The 18,282-nt window shown below is 37.2% G+C and overlaps 2 protein-coding genes across 7 annotated transcripts; both read left to right on the top strand.

Annotated features, from left to right (window-relative positions):
- Nucleotides 1–145: 145 nt before the first annotated feature.
- Nucleotides 146–2,846, top strand: LOC116249800 (pentatricopeptide repeat-containing protein At2g01740-like). The gene is made up of 2 exons (XM_031623072.2): nucleotides 146–2,344; nucleotides 2,445–2,846. The coding sequence occupies exon 1, from the start codon at nucleotides 419–421 to the stop codon at nucleotides 2,012–2,014; it is 1,596 nt and encodes a 531-aa protein (XP_031478932.1). The 5' UTR covers nucleotides 146–418; the 3' UTR covers nucleotides 2,015–2,344; nucleotides 2,445–2,846.
- Nucleotides 2,847–8,527: 5,681 nt separating this feature from the next.
- Nucleotides 8,528–17,975, top strand: LOC116249795 (uncharacterized). Of its 6 annotated transcripts, none has more exons than XM_050076971.1 (9): nucleotides 8,528–8,591; nucleotides 9,796–10,686; nucleotides 12,184–13,277; nucleotides 14,814–15,081; nucleotides 15,193–15,402; nucleotides 15,828–16,001; nucleotides 16,425–16,622; nucleotides 16,712–16,825; nucleotides 17,333–17,975. In XM_050076971.1, the coding sequence occupies exons 2-9, from the start codon at nucleotides 9,934–9,936 to the stop codon at nucleotides 17,690–17,692; spliced, it is 3,171 nt and encodes a 1,056-aa protein (XP_049932928.1). In that variant the 5' UTR covers nucleotides 8,528–8,591; nucleotides 9,796–9,933; the 3' UTR covers nucleotides 17,693–17,975. The 6 variants fall into 6 exon arrangements, with proteins under 6 accessions (XP_049932928.1, XP_031478926.1, XP_049932925.1 ...); XM_031623066.2 differs by having other exon boundaries at nucleotides 8,531–8,714; XM_050076968.1 differs by having other exon boundaries at nucleotides 8,531–8,805.
- Nucleotides 17,976–18,282: the final 307 nt, after the last annotated feature.

Here is an 18,282-nt window from a genome sequence, read left to right as displayed (position 1 = left end):
TGATTTTTATAAAAAAAGCACAAAACTACATTTTTTTTTGAAATTATACGTAAAAACTAACACCAAAAATAAAAAATTCTGAAAGTTTATGATATAAAATAAAATTGCCTACAGATTTCTGGAGCGCATTTAGATGCAGGTTGGCTATGTTTCATCGGTGTTTAAACGGAGAACAGTCTCACCTCTCTGTTCTGGACGTGAGATTGGCCCTTCTAGATTCGTTTCTTTGGTTCACCAGTGGGTTTACATGTAAGCCATGAATCGGTCTTGTTTTTGCGGCAAAGAAGAGGACCCAAATTATCCTCTCATGCTCCATTGTCTCCGATCATGAGAACACGCCTTTCTGTTCTGTAAAAAGTGGCCGCACACTACCCTGCAGGGACTGAGCAGCTTCCTCTGATAGAAGCGGTTCCTAGACATGAGGGCATGGAACCACTTCCTCCACCGTCTGATCAAAAGTAATTGTGGGGAGCTAGCGATTAAGGTTCTCTTTTGCCTGATTGGACGCGGTTATCGTCCGCACATCTCTTCGTGTAACGCCGTCGTTTCCCACCTCTGCAAGCTGGGTCATGTAGCGTATTCCGAGCAGTTTGTGAAGCTCATGATGCGACTCCGGTGTTACCCTGATGTGTTCACGTACAATTCATTAATCGATGGGAATTGCAGGTTAGGAAAGTTAAAGAGTGCTTGTTCATTGCTCAAAAGAATGAGAACGGTGGGATGCAGTTTCGATCGAGTTACATTGAATACTTTGGTTAATGGGTACTGCAAAAACGGATTGCTGAGGGAAGCATTTGCTTTTCTTGGTTTAATGTGGAAATGTTACAGGCCAAACGTGATCACGTATAGTACGTTTGTTGATTCACTTTGTAAAAGTGGTAGACTGGACGATGCTTATGATGTGTTTGATGTGATGACCATGGAAGGAATTTCGCCGAATTTGATTACTTTTACTTGTTTGATTGATGGTTGCTGTAAAGATGATCGATTCGATGCTGCTTTTGATCTGTTTGAAGATATGTCGAAGACGTCAGTGATACCGAACGTCGTCGTTTATAGTGCAGTAGTTGATGGTTTGTGCAAGAAAGGGCTGGTGGAAAGAGCAGCTGATGTGTTTGAGAAAATGTTGGCTAATGGAGTGCAGCCTAATACCTTTATACTCACTTCGCTGGTCGATGGTTTCTTCAAGACAGACAAGGTGGATGCTGGGCTGAAATGGTTTGATAGAGGTGTTAAGGAAGGGATTGAACTTGACGTTGCTGCATATGGTGCAGTTGTGTGCGGACTTTGTGCGCATGGAAAGTTGGAGAAGGCACTAGAATTCGTTGGTGAGATGAAGAAGAGAAGAATGAAATGTGACAGGATTATTTTTACAGCTCTTATTGATGCATACATGAAACAGGGAAATTTAAGGTTTGCTTTTGATGTCCAGGAGGATATGGTTGCTAGTGGCATTGAACCTGACATTGTCACATTATCAGCGCTCATAGATGGCCTGTGCAAACATGGCCAACTAGATGAGGCAAGACGATGGTTTCATAAGGTGAAGAGTTTATACCCATCAGCAAATAAAATTAGTTATACCATTTTCATGGATGGGTTGTGCAAGGAAGGACATCTAAAAGAGGCCGAATTCATATTCATGGAAATGGTGGAAAATGGTATTGTTCCAGACAAGTTTGTCTACACATCGTGGATAGCTGGTCTCTGCAGACAGGGGAATGTTGTGGAGGCTTTCAAACTGAAGAACACGATGACCCGGCAAGGATGTGAACCAGATCTGTTCACGTATAATTCTCTTGTATGGTGTTTGGCTAAAAAAGGATTGATGATCGAGGCAAAGCAGGTTTTCGATGATATGCTACATAGAGGCATCAAACCTGACCGTGTTGTTTATACTGTTTTAATTGAAGGGTATCTTAAGCAGGAGGACATGGCTGCAGTTTCTAGCTTGCAGGAGGAGATGAGAAATATAAAGATGCTGCCTGGTGCAGTTAAAGATGCTTGTGGATAGTAGCCATGTTTTTGGCCATCCGGTAACGACTTCTGATTCATAAAGGATTCGAGATCCTGAAAAAGGAAGCACCTTTCCTGACTTCATGGGTTTAAACTAAGTGACGTGCAGAATACGTGTAAACTTGCATTCATATATCAAGCCTGGTTCTGCTCTCCCCTGATGTACCTTGTTGCTGCTAACTGACAAACAACAACAGGGGATTGTTGTAAATTGTAGTTAATACATGCAGGAGCTTGACAAAGCCATCTCTTATACGACAGGTCTTCCATGAATTGGATAAGCATTAAAACTCCATGGAGCCCACTGATTTTTGTGGTAATGACACAGGTAGAATAAGCTTACAAGTTAAGCTTTTTTTTTTTTTGCAACCGACTTTTTTCAATCTTTTAGTGCCAGCGGGATAATTTTTTTCTGTTATTGATGGCAGTGACTGATTAATTAGGTATCATCTGCAAACAATCTACTGCAAATGCATGAAAGAGGACAAAGAGGTTGCACTTGGTTGCGTGACATTCAGATTAAAGTACCAAAAAGTTCATACGAATCAAATCTAGGAAGGCACCATATGGTTATCTTTGACTACGCTTGTAACTGTCTGGTGCCTAGTGCAGTCGATTTCCTCTCCTTTGCTTTTATCTCTTTCTAACAAACTCAGCAAAAACTTGTAGTGGTCAGTTTGTCAAATTATTCTGTCGTGTTTGGGAGGTGCAAGCTCTCTCTCTCTCTCTCTCTCTCTCTCACCACACATTCTTCTTTTTATTTTTAACTGGATGTTGAGCTCCGGATGTTGACTGGTGACAATCCTTTTCAATTTAATTAATTTGTTGAAGCCTACTTGTTTCTATTCTTTATTTCAATTGCATCTTCAGCTTCAAATTTTAACTGGAAGCAATCTTAGCTGATTCCTTAATTTTACCAAGTCAATCATTTATAAATTTTAACAAAGAAACTAGTCATCCATTCTTGTTCCCTCCTCAAATAGCTTTCTGATGCAAGAATTGTTTGTAATAAATCTAGTTACATTTGAGAAAGAAATGAAATTCAAAATGACTAATTCCAGTTAAGTTCCATTCTCGTTCTCTCACTCACTAGGTTCCTCCTGCAAATAAATAAAGCAAGAAGTTTTTGACTTAATGAAATTCAGATGGACCTTTTCCAATTAAACTTAAGTGGAATTGTGATTGTTTCTCTCCTTAATTTCTTAAATGCTACTTGATTTATTATTTATTACAATGACAATCATTAGCATTGGGAACATTTGCATATTCAATTTCAGGTTTTAACTGGAAATAATCATTATGGATTTGATTAATTTGTTATACTTAATTTTAATCATTTATATTTTATATTCTTGTCTTTAACTCTAAGTAAACTTATAATCAGTACCTATGTTGGACATCAGCGCACTTTTTGCTCAACTTGTTGAGAACTCTCTCTATGAAATGACAAGTGCCGCAAAGGTTGATGGGCTCACAAAATCATTCTAAGCATACATTGTAGTTGACATTAATATGTAGCTAGCTTTTAGAAATGTCTCTAAACTCTCTACCAAAATAGGGACACCCAGGAGGCTTTTCCGAGATGGCTCTGCAAATGCATTTCAGACAGACAAGAACTTAACAATGAGGGTTTGCTTTTCTTCAAGAATTTCCCGCTTGATATTATCAACAGTGAATTGTTCTAGGGTAATGCAATTCGATCCCTTCTTTACCATGAGAAAAGGGAAGTAGCTTTCATGTCTGTCTCCTCTGTTATGGACCAAGTTTTTCAAGACTTGGCTAGAACTACTACCAATTAAAGATGTAGGGAACCACCGGTCAACTTTCTAAATTAACTAATCACAACATCCTATACATTTAATACTTTTGAAAGTGAATCACTTCAAACATGTGACTTGAGAAAATGATGAGAGATTGGAAATATGCATGTATTTATATATGATTCGTGATTGGAAGAAGTTGTCTCTTTAAAACCAGATAAATACTAAATCTAACCAAAAGCAATATGCATTTTTATAACATGAAATTTAAGGGATAAAATTTGAAAGCTCATTGATGTCGAATGAGGCAATAATACATTTCATTTGTTCATCAAATCATTAAAACATTCATAGTTAAAAAGAACAATATATAAAAAAAATTAACAACTTCACCATTTTTTCAAATGATACAGTTCAAATTCTAGTCATTGGTTTGATAGTGATTAACAAAACGAGACATTCATTAGAAAATTAAAGATGTAAGAACATTTGAGATTGTGATCGACACATGTGACCCTAACAATGACATGTTTAATAATCGGTTAGGTCATGGGAAAAGATAGTAATTCCAGTATCTAGCTGTTTTGTTATTTGTTCTTAATGATATCTTTTCCACTTTATTTCCGAGGGGGGTGGGTGCAAGGAATGAGGTGGGGTCAAGTAGGCTGCCAGTTTCCATTTCGAACTTCTATAATGTCAATTCTCTATGATACGAAGGAGATGTACCGATATGGAAGTTGATGCATAGTAGGGGCACCACTTCAAGACACTGAAAACAACCCTAGACCCTGAGAAAAAATGAGGAGGTTTCATCCTTCAGTAGGGCGGAAAGACCCGGAAATCCCAGTATCTTTTCTGCATTAGAATCACACTTTGTCTCAGATTTTGTCAAAGACAACAAATCTAGTGGCAAATCAAAGTCCATATTTTAGAAGGTGGGTCTTGAATCTTTTATACCTTTCTTACAAAGGTAAAAAGTAGAAAAGCTGTGAATAAATATAAACAGACAGAGGCAAGAAACATGACCACAAGGATGAAGAGAAACTCACTCATTGAAAAGGATCAGCCAAATGCCTAGTCTTACTTTATATTAGTTCCAGGTAATGGTTTAAATATTGTTATGATGCTTAACGTAAATTTTGATTAGATGACATATTTGTTTACCACGCGATCCCTTGAAATTTAATGGGATTACTCACAGTTCTTGTCTTTTCATGATGTTAATTTTGTGATACAAGGGGCCATGGTATGCATGCGTATGTGTCTTTTTCATGCACATTTTCCCATCATCATGACCTTTTCTTTTGGGACCGTTTCTCTTGTATGTATCATTTTATGTTTTTTTCTTGGATTTTTTGTCCCTTCTTTTGTACTGTTTGAATCTTGGACTCAATCTACGTATGTTGGATACATTACTTTCTAGTGTCACACAAATTTATCTTGATATAAGTCCACAATGGTGTGTGTATTTTAATTTTTTTCACTTATTTAGATACTATTTCATACATAACCAATGTATGTGTGTGATACATGCTCCTCGCATCCAAGAAATAGTGATTTAAAATTTTGGGTCATTACAATTTGCCCAAAGCTTGAATTTTGTTCTGTTTAGTTTAAATTGGTTTTAATCATGTACTATATTTGTTTAAATAAAATGCTGACAACATTAAGATGGTGTTTAGCAACAGGAACACAATGTTCCATGAACGTGTACTAAAAAATGAACACATTCATGGAACATTGCCTTTCAAGAATGCAACATTTCTCTTCCCATCATGAAACTTCCTTTACTAGTCGTTTGGTAGTAGAAGCAATGTTCCATAATTCTTCTTCAAAAATTCGAATCAAACACTAAAACTATTGTTTCATGAACTTGCTTCAGCGGATTCATAAGACATTGACAACAGTGTATTTGCTTCCAAATGGCCCTTTAAAGGTGAACCAAAAAAATACCTCGCTTGCAATGTCGATATACATTTGTATGTGACAAGGTATATGGTTAGGACCAAATTAATAATGTGCTTTTAGAATATTCGAAACTTGGTGGCAGTGTCATATCGTGGGCCAAAATGCATTATTTGCTTCAACTATTAGGTCATACAGAATTTGCCTTCTGTCATATATATATATATATATGAAGCTCAGCACGGAAGTTTCCTCGTTGATTTTTTCTGCTTGCTTTGCAGGGAAGGAAAGGGGATCCTTCTTTTGGCTTTTCCTCTTCATTCCCACTGCTTAGCTTTGCTACCGCCCAAGTACTAACGTGGCGCTCATCATTATCCACAATGAATTCTTTTCCCCACCGAACATTTTACTACCTCTTGATTCAGGCCTGCACAACGATTCGAGCAACTCGAGCTGGGCTCGTTAAAGCTCGACTCGAAATCGAGTTCGAGCCGACTATTTTAATAAACGAGCCGAACTCGAGCTTATTTGTCGACTCGTTTTTTTAGTCGATCCGAGTTCGAGTTCATTGATCTCAAACGGTTAAAGCTCGACTTGACTCGAAAGCGTACCGATTCACTTTTTAATTGAAAAACTCAGTTTCACGATCGCTGTCTCAGGCGGGAAACTTTCTTTTTGCTCTGTCTCAGGTGGAAAACTTTCTTTTTGCTCTGTAACTTTCTTTTGGCTTTTTAGTTTCTTTTTGTTCTCTCTCGTTTCCAAAGTCCTGAGGTCCAGACGTGGTATTCATCACTATAAACAATGGAATATTTATGGGCTTCTTCTCAATTCATCTCTGGCTTAAGGGCTAGTGACAATTTCAAACCTACCTAATTCCATTGACAAAATGGTGCACCCCATATTAATTTTTTATTATATGATCAAGGGGTTCGGCGGACTTAGCCAGAAGTTTTTAGTTAAGGGAGCACTAGTAATAAAATTTTAAACTTTTTAAGAGGTTGAGAACAATTACCCTAAAGTGTTGATATACAAATAAGTATCTTTTCTCGTCTTGTGTGGGCAATTGCCCACATGATGCCTCCAACTGCCTCTGCCCAGGTATAAGTTGGTTAGGTCAGTGGCTGGTAAGAGGTCGGTCGCCGGTTTGATTTCTATGGGCATCAATTCCCTCACAAGCAGGAGCAGATCTAGGGATACTGCCATGAGCCATCACCCCCTCAAGTTTTTAAAAATTAAACTTTCACTATATATATATACATATATATATATATATATATATATATATATATATATAATTTTGATTTAAGTCCTTATAGATATTGTGGAAATTATGTAGCCGCCACTTGTTGTAAAAAGCAATAAATGGATCGGCTTTGTCAACAGACCAAAATGAACTTGTTAATTGCCTCTAGGTTTTTAATTCAAATTAAACATATTTACTTTATGGTTGTTTTGGATGTTATGGCATTCGTGGAATGTGAAAAGTAGCAGAAATGTTATAATAAATAACTTGCTTTCATTGACTTTTCTCTATAAATAGTTTGTTAAATTATGAAAAAAAAAGATTTAGAATCCTATTTATTGGTAGTCCCAAGAATGATCCATATACTTCTGAATTTTCAATAGGGAGCATATTTTTGGTGGCATTTATTGAATGAGACCCACATGTACCCATATTACCAACTTGAAAGAACAATATAATTAGAAATAACAATAACCCTAGCATGTGCCCATCTTTGACTCTTATTAGTGGGAAATACATGTCCAAGCAGAAAAAAATTAAAAATAAAAGCCCATTTATGAGGTATGACCAAATCGTGAGCTCTTAAATAAATTGTTTTTTAAATTTTAATTTTGCATATAAGATCAGAAAAAAAAAATCTTCAGATTTTTATTTCATTTTTTCTCTGAGAAGGAATCAATCTGATTATTGATGCATCTAAATTATCGGAAAATGCAATGTATTGATTGACGGGGGAGGGTTTCTCTATCCAAACTTGAATGAAGAAATCCATAAATCATTTATTACAGTTATTACGGAAGCAAAAAAATATTCAACTTCATATAATTCGCCTACATGAACCATTGGATTCCAACCTAAAGTTGGTACAACTAAAAGAGCTAAAATTTTGGAATCAACCAATTACATGCCTATAGGTCATAGCTGAAACAGACAAAGAGTGAGCCATGCCTCTCATGCACCTTTCTTTTCTCTAGAAAAAGGTCGGAAAGTGATCCGTTACGATATGGATTCGGGATATTAATTTTTTAGTTTTATTGGATTCAATCATGAAAGCATTTAGATTATCCCATCGAACTGCTAAACCTATTCAAAACCCATTTTCGAAGAAAGATTTCTTCTCATAAAAACTAATACAAATTAATGTTATTCGTATCGCACGATACACTTAAAAACACTGAGCTTATATGAGCAGAGAAGACCATGCTCATAAAATAGAGTTTATGAGCAGGAAACTAACAAGCAGAACATGCAGACTTATAATGGAGAAGTGGGGATATAAATGGATTGGACATATTTGATTGCCGATTTGAATTCAGTTTAGTTGAATTTAGTAAAAAATCCTTAGATCTGTTTATAATCGGATTTGGATTCAGTGTGAGATTTGATGATAGAATCCAAATTTGAGCCCAGAATCCAAATGAGATTCGATGTAGACCTGATCTGATTGCATAAAAAATGCAGGATATAGTAATTTAGTTTAGAAAATGAAGTCTAATTCAAGGCAAGGCCGGTTTCTGGAATTAGGTTGTAAGACAAGGATGAATTGAGAAATGATCTTTATATTCAATTTATATGCAAAATTCGGTTTCGGGGCGTGACTGATGGAAGGAGGAGTTGATCGTGGAAGTCAGAAATTGACTGGTGCCACAGTGTGGAGCGCACGGCAGGTGAAGCAGAGAGAGAAAGAGAGAGACGGCTGAATTCTGATTTTGTTTTTCTTCATTTCTCTCTCCCCACCTCTCTCTGTCTTGCGATGACGACGACGACGACGACAACGACAAGGAGAAAAGGTTTTGAATTCCTCTGTGCTCAGTGAAGTTTTTGCGTTAATACCGGTGATTTTCTTCTCGAGGACACACCTCAAGGAACCGCCTGCATTTTGTACCTCTCTCTCTGTCTCACTCTCTCAGAAGATGACGTTGATGTCAATTTTCCGGTTTGCTTTGAAGTCGAGTTCGGAATTTTCTGAAGGATGTTATCGGTTCTCTTTGTCAAAATTTTGGCTACTAAACACTTAACTGTCTTCTTCATTTTTTGCTCGTCAGTTCTTCCTTCTTCATTGTTCTAAATCTAAACTGCGTTGACATATTTGAAGAGTCCATTCTTCTACCTTTTTTTTCCCCTCGTTCCATTGCTTTCTGAAACTGAGGTTTTTTTGCGTGAGTTTCGTTTCCCGATGGACGGTTAGGAATTTATCATATATTTGATCTTCAACTCTCTCAGCGTCTTCGTTACTATTATCATTACTTTCATTTGAAAGCTTGTCGTGTTTCTCTGCATTATGGAATTTTCCTTTCTTTTTGTTTCTGAGTTTCTTTCTTGATTACGTTGAATTATTGCTCTTCTGGAGGAGAATTTGTATTCAGATTTTCCCATTTCAGGACTTCTTTTCCTTGTTCTGCTCTCTCCGTTTATGGTTTTCTTCAGATAATGTGGAAGAGTTTCGAAATCGCTTCCCTTGTTTAGTTTTTTCTTTATGAGGTTTGGTATATATATTAACTGGATTCTGAATGATTTGTTACATTTAGTTCTGAATTTTAGCGAAAGAATAATCTTTCAAGTGTTTGGTAAGTAGTTGAAAATTGAAACGTTTTGAATTTCAGTGACTGAATTCTCGTAACTTGAGCTATCTTCTTTTCGATTGAGCAGATGGAGACCCCTGCTTTATCGTGTACATATTCTATAGCTCGAGTAATATGAACTATTAATGTTGTTGCTTGCGTTGTTCCGGTGCCTTCTCGTCCTCTGTATAGAGCTACTGGCACCCGTTACTTTCACGTATCTCTCGTTTCAGTAAAATTCTTGGTATCTAAATCAAATGTTGGTTCCTTTTTCTCAATCTAATACTGATTAGTGTTTTCCCTTAACCAGGCAGCATTTGCAGTACTTGTTGTTTGAAGTTGACGATCAATGTCAGCAAATGAGGTATTTTTCACAGAGTTGAAGTCCAGTTATTGTAGTCATAAGACCAAGCACTATTGCATCCTCTTATTAGAGTGCTAGTCCATCATGTTCCTTGGGAAAAAAACGAAGACCAAAAAGGGTACATCTATCCGTGTTGATTATGTCGTCCATGTTGAGGAAATCAAACCATGGCTACCTTCGCGGTCTTCAAAATCTCAGCACCCCGTATTGCTGCAATGGGAAAATGGGGAACGGCAATGTGGGTACACCAAATCAGTTGTTCCTTCTATTGATTCTAGTTCCGACAGCAAGATTGAATTCAATGAATCCTTCATTCTTTCTGTGACTTTGTCCCATGAATTGTCCGCAAAGGGCGTTGAGTTGGAGACCTTTCAGAAGAATTATTTGGAACTGAATTTATATGAGACTCGCAAGGGCAAGGCAGCAAAAGGCCAGATCCTTGGAACCGTTGTGATAGATCTGGCTGAGTATGGTGTCATTAAGGATCCTGTTAATATAAATGCCTCCATGAACTGCAAACGAAGCTTCCGGAACTCATCACCGCCAGTGCTTTACATGAAAATCCAATCATGTGAAAGGGATAGTAGTAGTTCTTCATCTGGAGGCTTCTTGCCAAAAGAAAACTCATTGGAGAAGGATGACAAAGAAAATTCTGCTCTCATAAATGAAGAGAACATTGAGGAAGCTGAAATTGCATCATTTACGGATGATGATGCTTCCTCCCATTGCTCACAACCTCTGATGACTAATTCTCCACCTCATCCAGAAGAAGAGAATGCAGACTCGTTGTCTCTTAAATCTGATGATTCTTGGGTTGTCAGTAAACTGGGAGAAGTGGTATTGATCTTTTCCTTGAATTGAGACTGCCCATGCTTGTTCACTCTTTGTATTTCTCAGATTTCTGTTTTTTGCTAGTTTGTGGTTAGCTTCACTAGAATCAGTTACATAGATTCTTGTATATGACTCTTGCAGCTTCTCTCTCTGCTACTTCACATGATAATTTTCATGCTCTCTGTTTGTTGTCAAATCATAGTCAATAGGAGTAACAAGAGCAAGGAGTGCTAGATATGGATTCTCTTATACATAAATGCTGTCATGTCTGCATTTTAAGGAGATTGATATTTTATAATTTTTGGTATGTCCATACAGCAAAACTTTAAATGCAGTTTGAAGGCCATTTATGATGGATGCTTTGGGTTGGGTATCTTGCTGGATACCTTTTTGTCCTTATCGGTTTTCATTGGTGTTCAAGGTACTGTTACTCCTTTGACTGGTTTCAAATTGTAAGTGAATTTTAAAAAAAAAGAAAGTTTATTTGAATTTAATTGATATAAAAATTGAAGGTGGTTTTCTTTTTTCTCATAAAGCCTGAACTGGTAAAATTATTTAGACAATTTGAAACTAAAGCAACATCCTGAGGGTCCTTCTGTTATTGTTTCTTGTACTTTTTTTCAAGATGTCCAAAAATAATGGTAGATGAAGCTTTTAGAAAAAATATTTTTCAAAAATTCTGGTAGTCATCATTTTGCACGATGCGTTTCCAATCCAAGGATGCCTGACTTTTCAAGGTGCAAATACCCTGAACAATATGACTAGGTTTATTGAAACTGTTAGCTTTATATCCCATTTTTCAGCTTCAGTTGAATACTTCTTTATGTATATAACTAAATATTCACTAGAATCTTAAACTTGCAAGCTTGTATGGATAAAGGATGAAGAAAGATTCTAATAGTCTAGGCCTGTGCACGTGATCGGTAAGGGTTCCTACCCAATTTTTTCCTCTGCATGCTAAAATCTTGTGTTTAATTGTAGATGTCCTACTCTTTGTTTTTATTCTTGAAAAGAAAAAGGTTCATCGAATCATCATCAGTCCTTCTTCAGGCGTCCAGTTCTGATTTGGCTGGTACTGTTGAATTATCATGCATTAAGAGTTTCCTTAATTAATCACATTCAGACTTTGGCTTTTTCAGTTATAGTTTCTTGTCTGCTCTACATGATAATTTGGCAGTCTCAAATATCTGTGGCTCATATCATGAATAAGATGAACACAAGATCACTTTAGGGAGTTTGAAGGGAATTCTGCAAGCCAACAGGAAACTATACTGTCTATAGAAGAGTGTTGATGATAGATGGTGATGGAGTGTTGTTATAAATGATTCAGTTTACTGCAAAAAAAAGAAAAAAGAAAAAGAAGAAGATGTGAAATCTTATCTCAACTGCCATCAACAGAAGTATTTGCTGGAACTAGGACCTGAATGAATATGAACCTACTGAGAGTATGTATCTGAATAAGTGTTACTAGAAATTCTGAAATATTAATTGGTGACTTTGCAGACACAAACTTCTTCCTCAACGCCAGTTTCTGGGCCTGCAGATGCAGAAGTTAGAGCAACTAACAGCACAAGTGTTGTCGACACCAAATTGATGATGCAGGACCCACATGGGAGCATTGTTGAAATCATTTCAGTCACCTCTGAAGAAGTAAAAAGACATCATGACACAACAAGTGGAGGACCTTTTACTGCCAAGCTAGTAGCGGAAGTTGGACAAGCTACTCCAAATAATAATGACCATGATGCTGAAGATGGGGCAATGGAACAAAAGGGCAGAAATTCCATGGAGGGAAACAAGGCTAATAGAGAAGCAGAGCCAGAGGCTCAGGCAGGAACCAACGGAGCTATAAATGGAAATGTTGAACATGATGAGAAAAATAATAAGTATTTGAAGCAGAATGGAGACCCTCTCTACATAGATGAAAATTTCGATGATGATGCACTTGGAATTTTTTCACATCCTTGGAGAGTAGATGAAGTAAATGGATTACTAGACAACAACATTGCGACAAGTTCGTCAGATCAACAAACTAAAGCTTCACAATCAACCCATGTGAAGCAAGTGACTTCCAATAGTGCGAGGCAGGCATTCAGCAGGGGACTTTTCAAGGCAAAGGTCAGTAACATCATTGGTGGTAGAAAGCATGGACACAGGTCTGCCAAGTCAGTGCCTGAAAATCCAACGGGCATCACACTAAGGAACAATAATCAATTTGCTGATGCAAAAAAGGGAATTAATAGTTTAGAATTCTCCTATAATAATGCCACGAGAATGGAGAAAATGCACAGTAAACTGGCTGCTAATGAAGAGACAGGTGAGGCTGTTCCTGACAGTAAAATTCAAGAACTTGTGAGCAGAATTGAGAGGCTTGAGTCAGAATTAAGAGAAGCAGCAATTATTGAGGCTGCACTTTATTCTGTAGTTGCAGAACATGGAAGTTCAGTACATAAAGTCCATACTCCAGCACGACGTCTTTCAAGGATGTATATTCATGCACACAGAAATTGGTCCAGAGAAAAGAGGGTCAGTGCTGCTAGAAGTATAGCATCAGGGATGGTCTTGGCTGCAAAAGCATGCGGGAATGATGTCCCCAGGTATGACTTCTTTTCAATTATGTTTTTGTTTTGCAGTTAATACTCATTTCTTGGCCTTTTTATAATTCAGTACCTTCTGTAATGAAATGTAGTCCCGCATAAGCTTTCTCGATGAAATATCCTATTGGTTACTCCTATGATGAAGAACAGAGGATTGGTTGTTTAGCTTTTATAATGCTCCTATCTAAAAGTGTAAAACTGTTGACATGCTTTGAGCCTTTCATTTTATTCCCTTGGCCCTTTGTGTTTCATTGTCTATGTTGAAATTGCTAGGTCTGTCCTTAATCTCAATAAAAAATCCATTTTAATATTTTTTTGTATTGGTGTATAATGTATTTAACATCAGGTATCATTTGGAACCAGAAAGTGTCCAAACTTGGACACAAACATGGAATTATTTTCAATTCCATCATTAGATAATTCTGCTGAGTTTGTTTCCAGTGGTACTTTCTCTGTTTCTTGTTTTCTTTTCAAGAAAAAATATCCATCACGTAGAAATAGTTGTTCAATACAACAGTAAACACTTGTCAAAAATTGATCTGTCTTGTGAAATCCATCTGAAACGAGCAAGGTTCATAATGACTAAATGATAATTTAACATAGTTATGCATTGGGAATTGGGAGTAAGTAAAAAAATAAAAAGTTCTAAGCATATTGCTGGGAGGTGGTTTAATGATCAACAGTTAACTTTATATATATATATATATATATATATATAGCAATCTAATCCTGCCATTTAGAACCATGACATTTGATGACTGCCCAGCATGCCGGTGCATATGGATGCAATTATCCAAAAACTAGGAATAGAGGAAACCATAATTTTTTTTTTGTGTCTCCTGGGATCTTTTAAGGGTTTAATGATCAATAGTTAACTTTTTGATGCACATACAGAAACCATGTTTTTCCTATTATGTTTCATGACATATAGTGGTCATCAATATAATTAGTTTTGTCAAAAGAAATCAGATAAACAGAAATTGAATCTCACTGAGTACATATTTCTGGATAGCAATGCCTTTAAGAATCCTGTGTGCACACACATACATACCCCCAAATGGTCATTGACTCCTGCCATCTAAAAAATATGAATTCCATGACATCCGGGATATCTGGAATTTACTACTTGCATAATATAGACTTTATTTTTTGCAAATTTAACCATACAAGCATGATCAAGGTATCGAATACCTCCGAAATCGACAAGCTATACATATTATGATAGAAAAAATTGTATGGGAATTTACAACTTAATGACCAGAACTTTTTTGGTTTATAAAACCCATCATAAACATAAAAAAGAATTGTGTGTTCCACATTGATTCCTGGGTTTTTGGACATAGAGAATCCATCTGCATGATTAGATTTGTGGAATGAATATCAAAATTTTATATGTCATATAGTGCATAGTTGTAGATGGCAGGACACCAGGATCTTAAGTATTCCATGTATAAATGTGTGTGCATGTTTACTGCGTTCTGCAGTATATATATATTTGTTGTTGTGGCTGATTTCATGCTTCTCATGTTACGTCAGGTTGATGTACTGGCTATCAAATTCAGTTGTCTTAAGGATACTCATTTCCCAAGTTTTTGGTAGTCCAGCCAGTAGTAACCTTCGCAAGAGGGATGAGAATGGATATTCTGATGCAAAATGGAAGGATATTCCTTCTGGGGAAAGAAAAAGAGTACCCATCTTCAATACAGCATTGGCAGACTGGCAGGACCCCAGCACATTCACTGCTGCTATAGAGAACATAGAATGCTGGATATTCAGTCGAATAGTTGAATCTGTTTGGTGGCAGGTCAGGACATAAAGGGTTTTTATCTGCTGTCTGAAGATTTACTTTATTATCAATATATGCCTTTTGAAATATTGTTCATCCCGTGAGCTGAAAATTTCTGCTCATTTCCAGACATTGACTCTATACATGCAATATTCAGTGGAAGATGGGCATGCTCAACTGAAGAAGTCTTCTGGAAAGATGTCAACTTTGGGAAATGATCTCAAAGGAAACTTCTCAATCAACCTGTGGAAAAGTGCTTTCCGTGATTCCTTTGAAAGGCTTTGTCCTGTTCGAGCTGGAGGCCATGAGTGTGGTTGCTTGCCAGTGCTGCCAAAATTGGTATGGACTGATTTTTTCTCCCAGGTGCTGTGCTTATTAAACATGCAAAAGATGAAGACAACCATCCTTTCCCCTATAGATGTTAGTCATGTGATTAAATTTATTTCTGAAGAAGCACATCATAAAATTACTTAGGGAACAAAGTTCAATTCCCTGGTGTTGCTACTTATATCAAATTATCAATAGGGACCCCTCATCTGGTGGGGATGTTTCTGATTACTGCTTCAATGTTTTCTTTTTCTGTTTTCCATTTTTAGTTCCTGACCCTCTCAGATTAATACACATAAAAGAAAAGAGGAAACTTTTTTCGAAAAGATCTTAAAGGATCAATTTGTTACTTATGCAGTCTGATGAAAATGCCCAAGTTACAAGTAATCATGTGGGAGTTCCAAAATATTAACCTGCATCTTTCATCTGTTTATCAGGTAATGCAACAATGTGTAGCTAGGCTGGATGTAGCTATGTTCAATGCCATTCTGCGCGAATCAGCTGATGATATTCCAATGGATCCTGTTTCTGATCCAATTAGCGGTTACAGGGTTCTCCCAATTTCATGTCAGAATTTGAGCTTCGGTGCTGGTGCACAACTGAAAAATGCTGTGAGTTATAAATTATACATCTTTGCACTTGTTGCTTTTTCTAATCTAGTATTAACAGTTTCATTTGTGTTCCATATCTTTCTTTCTCCATGTTTCCCTGTAGATCATGTGCTTCCTTCTGTCAAATGGGAGTATAGTGAGAATAATAGCTATGCACGTTAATTGGTCATGAATGATATAAGTAAGTTGGCTGGCTGTACAGCTTCTTTGTATCTTATACTTTGGATCATGTGATGAGTTATTCCAAGGAATCATAGGATCAACTGGGAATTTTTTTAGTATTGTAAGCCTTGAAGCCAGAAAACATTACGGATACCAAAGGACTTGTGGCTCCATATTTTTTCTTATTTGACCCATTCCCTATCGGGTGATTCTATTTCTTATAAGGAATCTCCTGCTGAAGATATAGCTCTGGACATGCAGATTGGTACCTGGTCTAGATACCTGGCTGATCTTTTTGGTATTGATGATGATGATGATTCTATGGAAGTTGACAACTCCAATATTGGTGAGGAGCAGAATTTTGCAACTTCATGCAAGTCTTTCCATCTTCTCAATGCCTTGAGTGACCTCTTGATGCTTCCAAAGGATTTGCTTTTAGATGCATCTATCAGAAAAGAGGTTTGCTCTTAACTTGGGTTATACCTTTTCTTCACCAGCCACACTTTTCTAGATTGCAATTTGTCTGATTTGTTCTTTTATGCATGAAGGTATGCCCAACATTTGCTGCACCTCTTCTGAAGCGAATTCTGTTGAAATGTGTGCCTGACGAATTTTGCCCCGGACCGGTTTCTAAGGCTGTTCTTGAAGCACTTGATTCTGAGGTCAGTACTTGTCAACAACCATCATTTTCTGTGGTGCTAAATTCTTTGCTGGTATAAGTGTAATTAATTTTCTGCTTATGAAGGCTGAAAGTTTGGAAGGTTATTGAATGAATTATGAGGGGCATTTATATTGAATCCAAATCTAATGTTGTGATAAGGTCTCACGGGCTTAAGAATCTCAGCTGGTTTATCTGTGGTCTCATGTCATATTGATACTCTTCTCTGGTCTTTGAACTCGGCTTAAACTAGATGCATGTTTTGTTTGTAAGAAATTTTGTAGAACCAAGAGCATAAGCCTTGGTTTCACAATGATGTACCAGTTAATATGGTCATCTTTTTCGTATCTTTGGTTTCTTGTTAGTTGCGTTTTGATGATCTGCTCTGTCGCTTGGATCTTTTCCCCAGTTATTTGGGGAAAAAAAAGGTCATAATTTTCGCTGAAGGTATTGAATACTGATCATTTATGGAAAATCATTCATCATGGTTAATGCTTAATATATTGGTCAGATAACTTATGATCAGAATCCACGATCTGGGGGAAGAGAGCCTATCAGTAGCTATCCCTGCATTGCTGCTCCAATCAAATACTCCCCACCTAGCAGACCATCAGTTTCTTCTGTCATTGGAGACGTGCAGGGCCACTTTAAGTGGAAAAAGAATGCTCCTTCAGTATTGAGGAAATGCCCTACCAGTGATGATGAGCTTGATGAGCTTGAAACACCACTCACACCAATTTTTGACAGGACACCAACTTCACCAACACAGGTGCTCTCAGCTGAAAGTCCTCCGGCAGATACGAGCATCAGTGAGAGGGTGAATTCTATCAGATACCAGCTACTGCGTGAAGTATGGTGTGAAGGGGACTGAAGTCGTGCAAGAATGTTATCTTAGTTTTTGTCTGTTGAAATTTCTGCAGTTGCATTCCTTTGATCTCATTTGTATCATATCATACTCCTCTTTGATCTCATCTGTATCATATCATACTCATCTTCTCTGGAAATAACTGAGTTTGGCGAGGCACGGGTTCTTTCCTGCCCCATTACCATTAGCCGGCGGCCTTTCTTGGCCACTTCTTTGTCGCCTGTGGAAAAGAATAACGTCAATTACGCAAGGGAAATTTCTACCCTTTACACTCTTTTCTTTCTTGGCTACTGTTTATCTGAAAGATTCTGTATCTTGGTACAAACTTGATTCCCATCTCAAAGAGCGAGGCATTACTTTTTTCTTCTTTAGGAAGTGCACTTCTGCATAAGCTGTCCAGTCGCGAAATTCTTCTTCCAAATTTCTACAAAATTTAATAACTTTTAGTTCTTTGGAAAATTTGAGCTTCTACGCAAGGGTCCGAACCATACATGTATAGTTTGGACCCTACCTTTATTGGATCGAATACAGTTTCACAAAACTCAACTCTAAATCAAAGTTCGAGCCTTGATCAGAGTAAGTATAATACGGTAAAC

The sequence above is a fragment of the Nymphaea colorata genome, chromosome 3 (assembly GCF_008831285.2).
Source record: "Nymphaea colorata isolate Beijing-Zhang1983 chromosome 3, ASM883128v2, whole genome shotgun sequence".
In the NCBI taxonomy this organism is placed as follows: Eukaryota; Viridiplantae; Streptophyta; class Magnoliopsida; order Nymphaeales; family Nymphaeaceae; genus Nymphaea; species Nymphaea colorata.
Note: the sequence above shows the minus strand (reverse complement) of the source record. Positions and strands in the feature narration are given on the sequence as shown.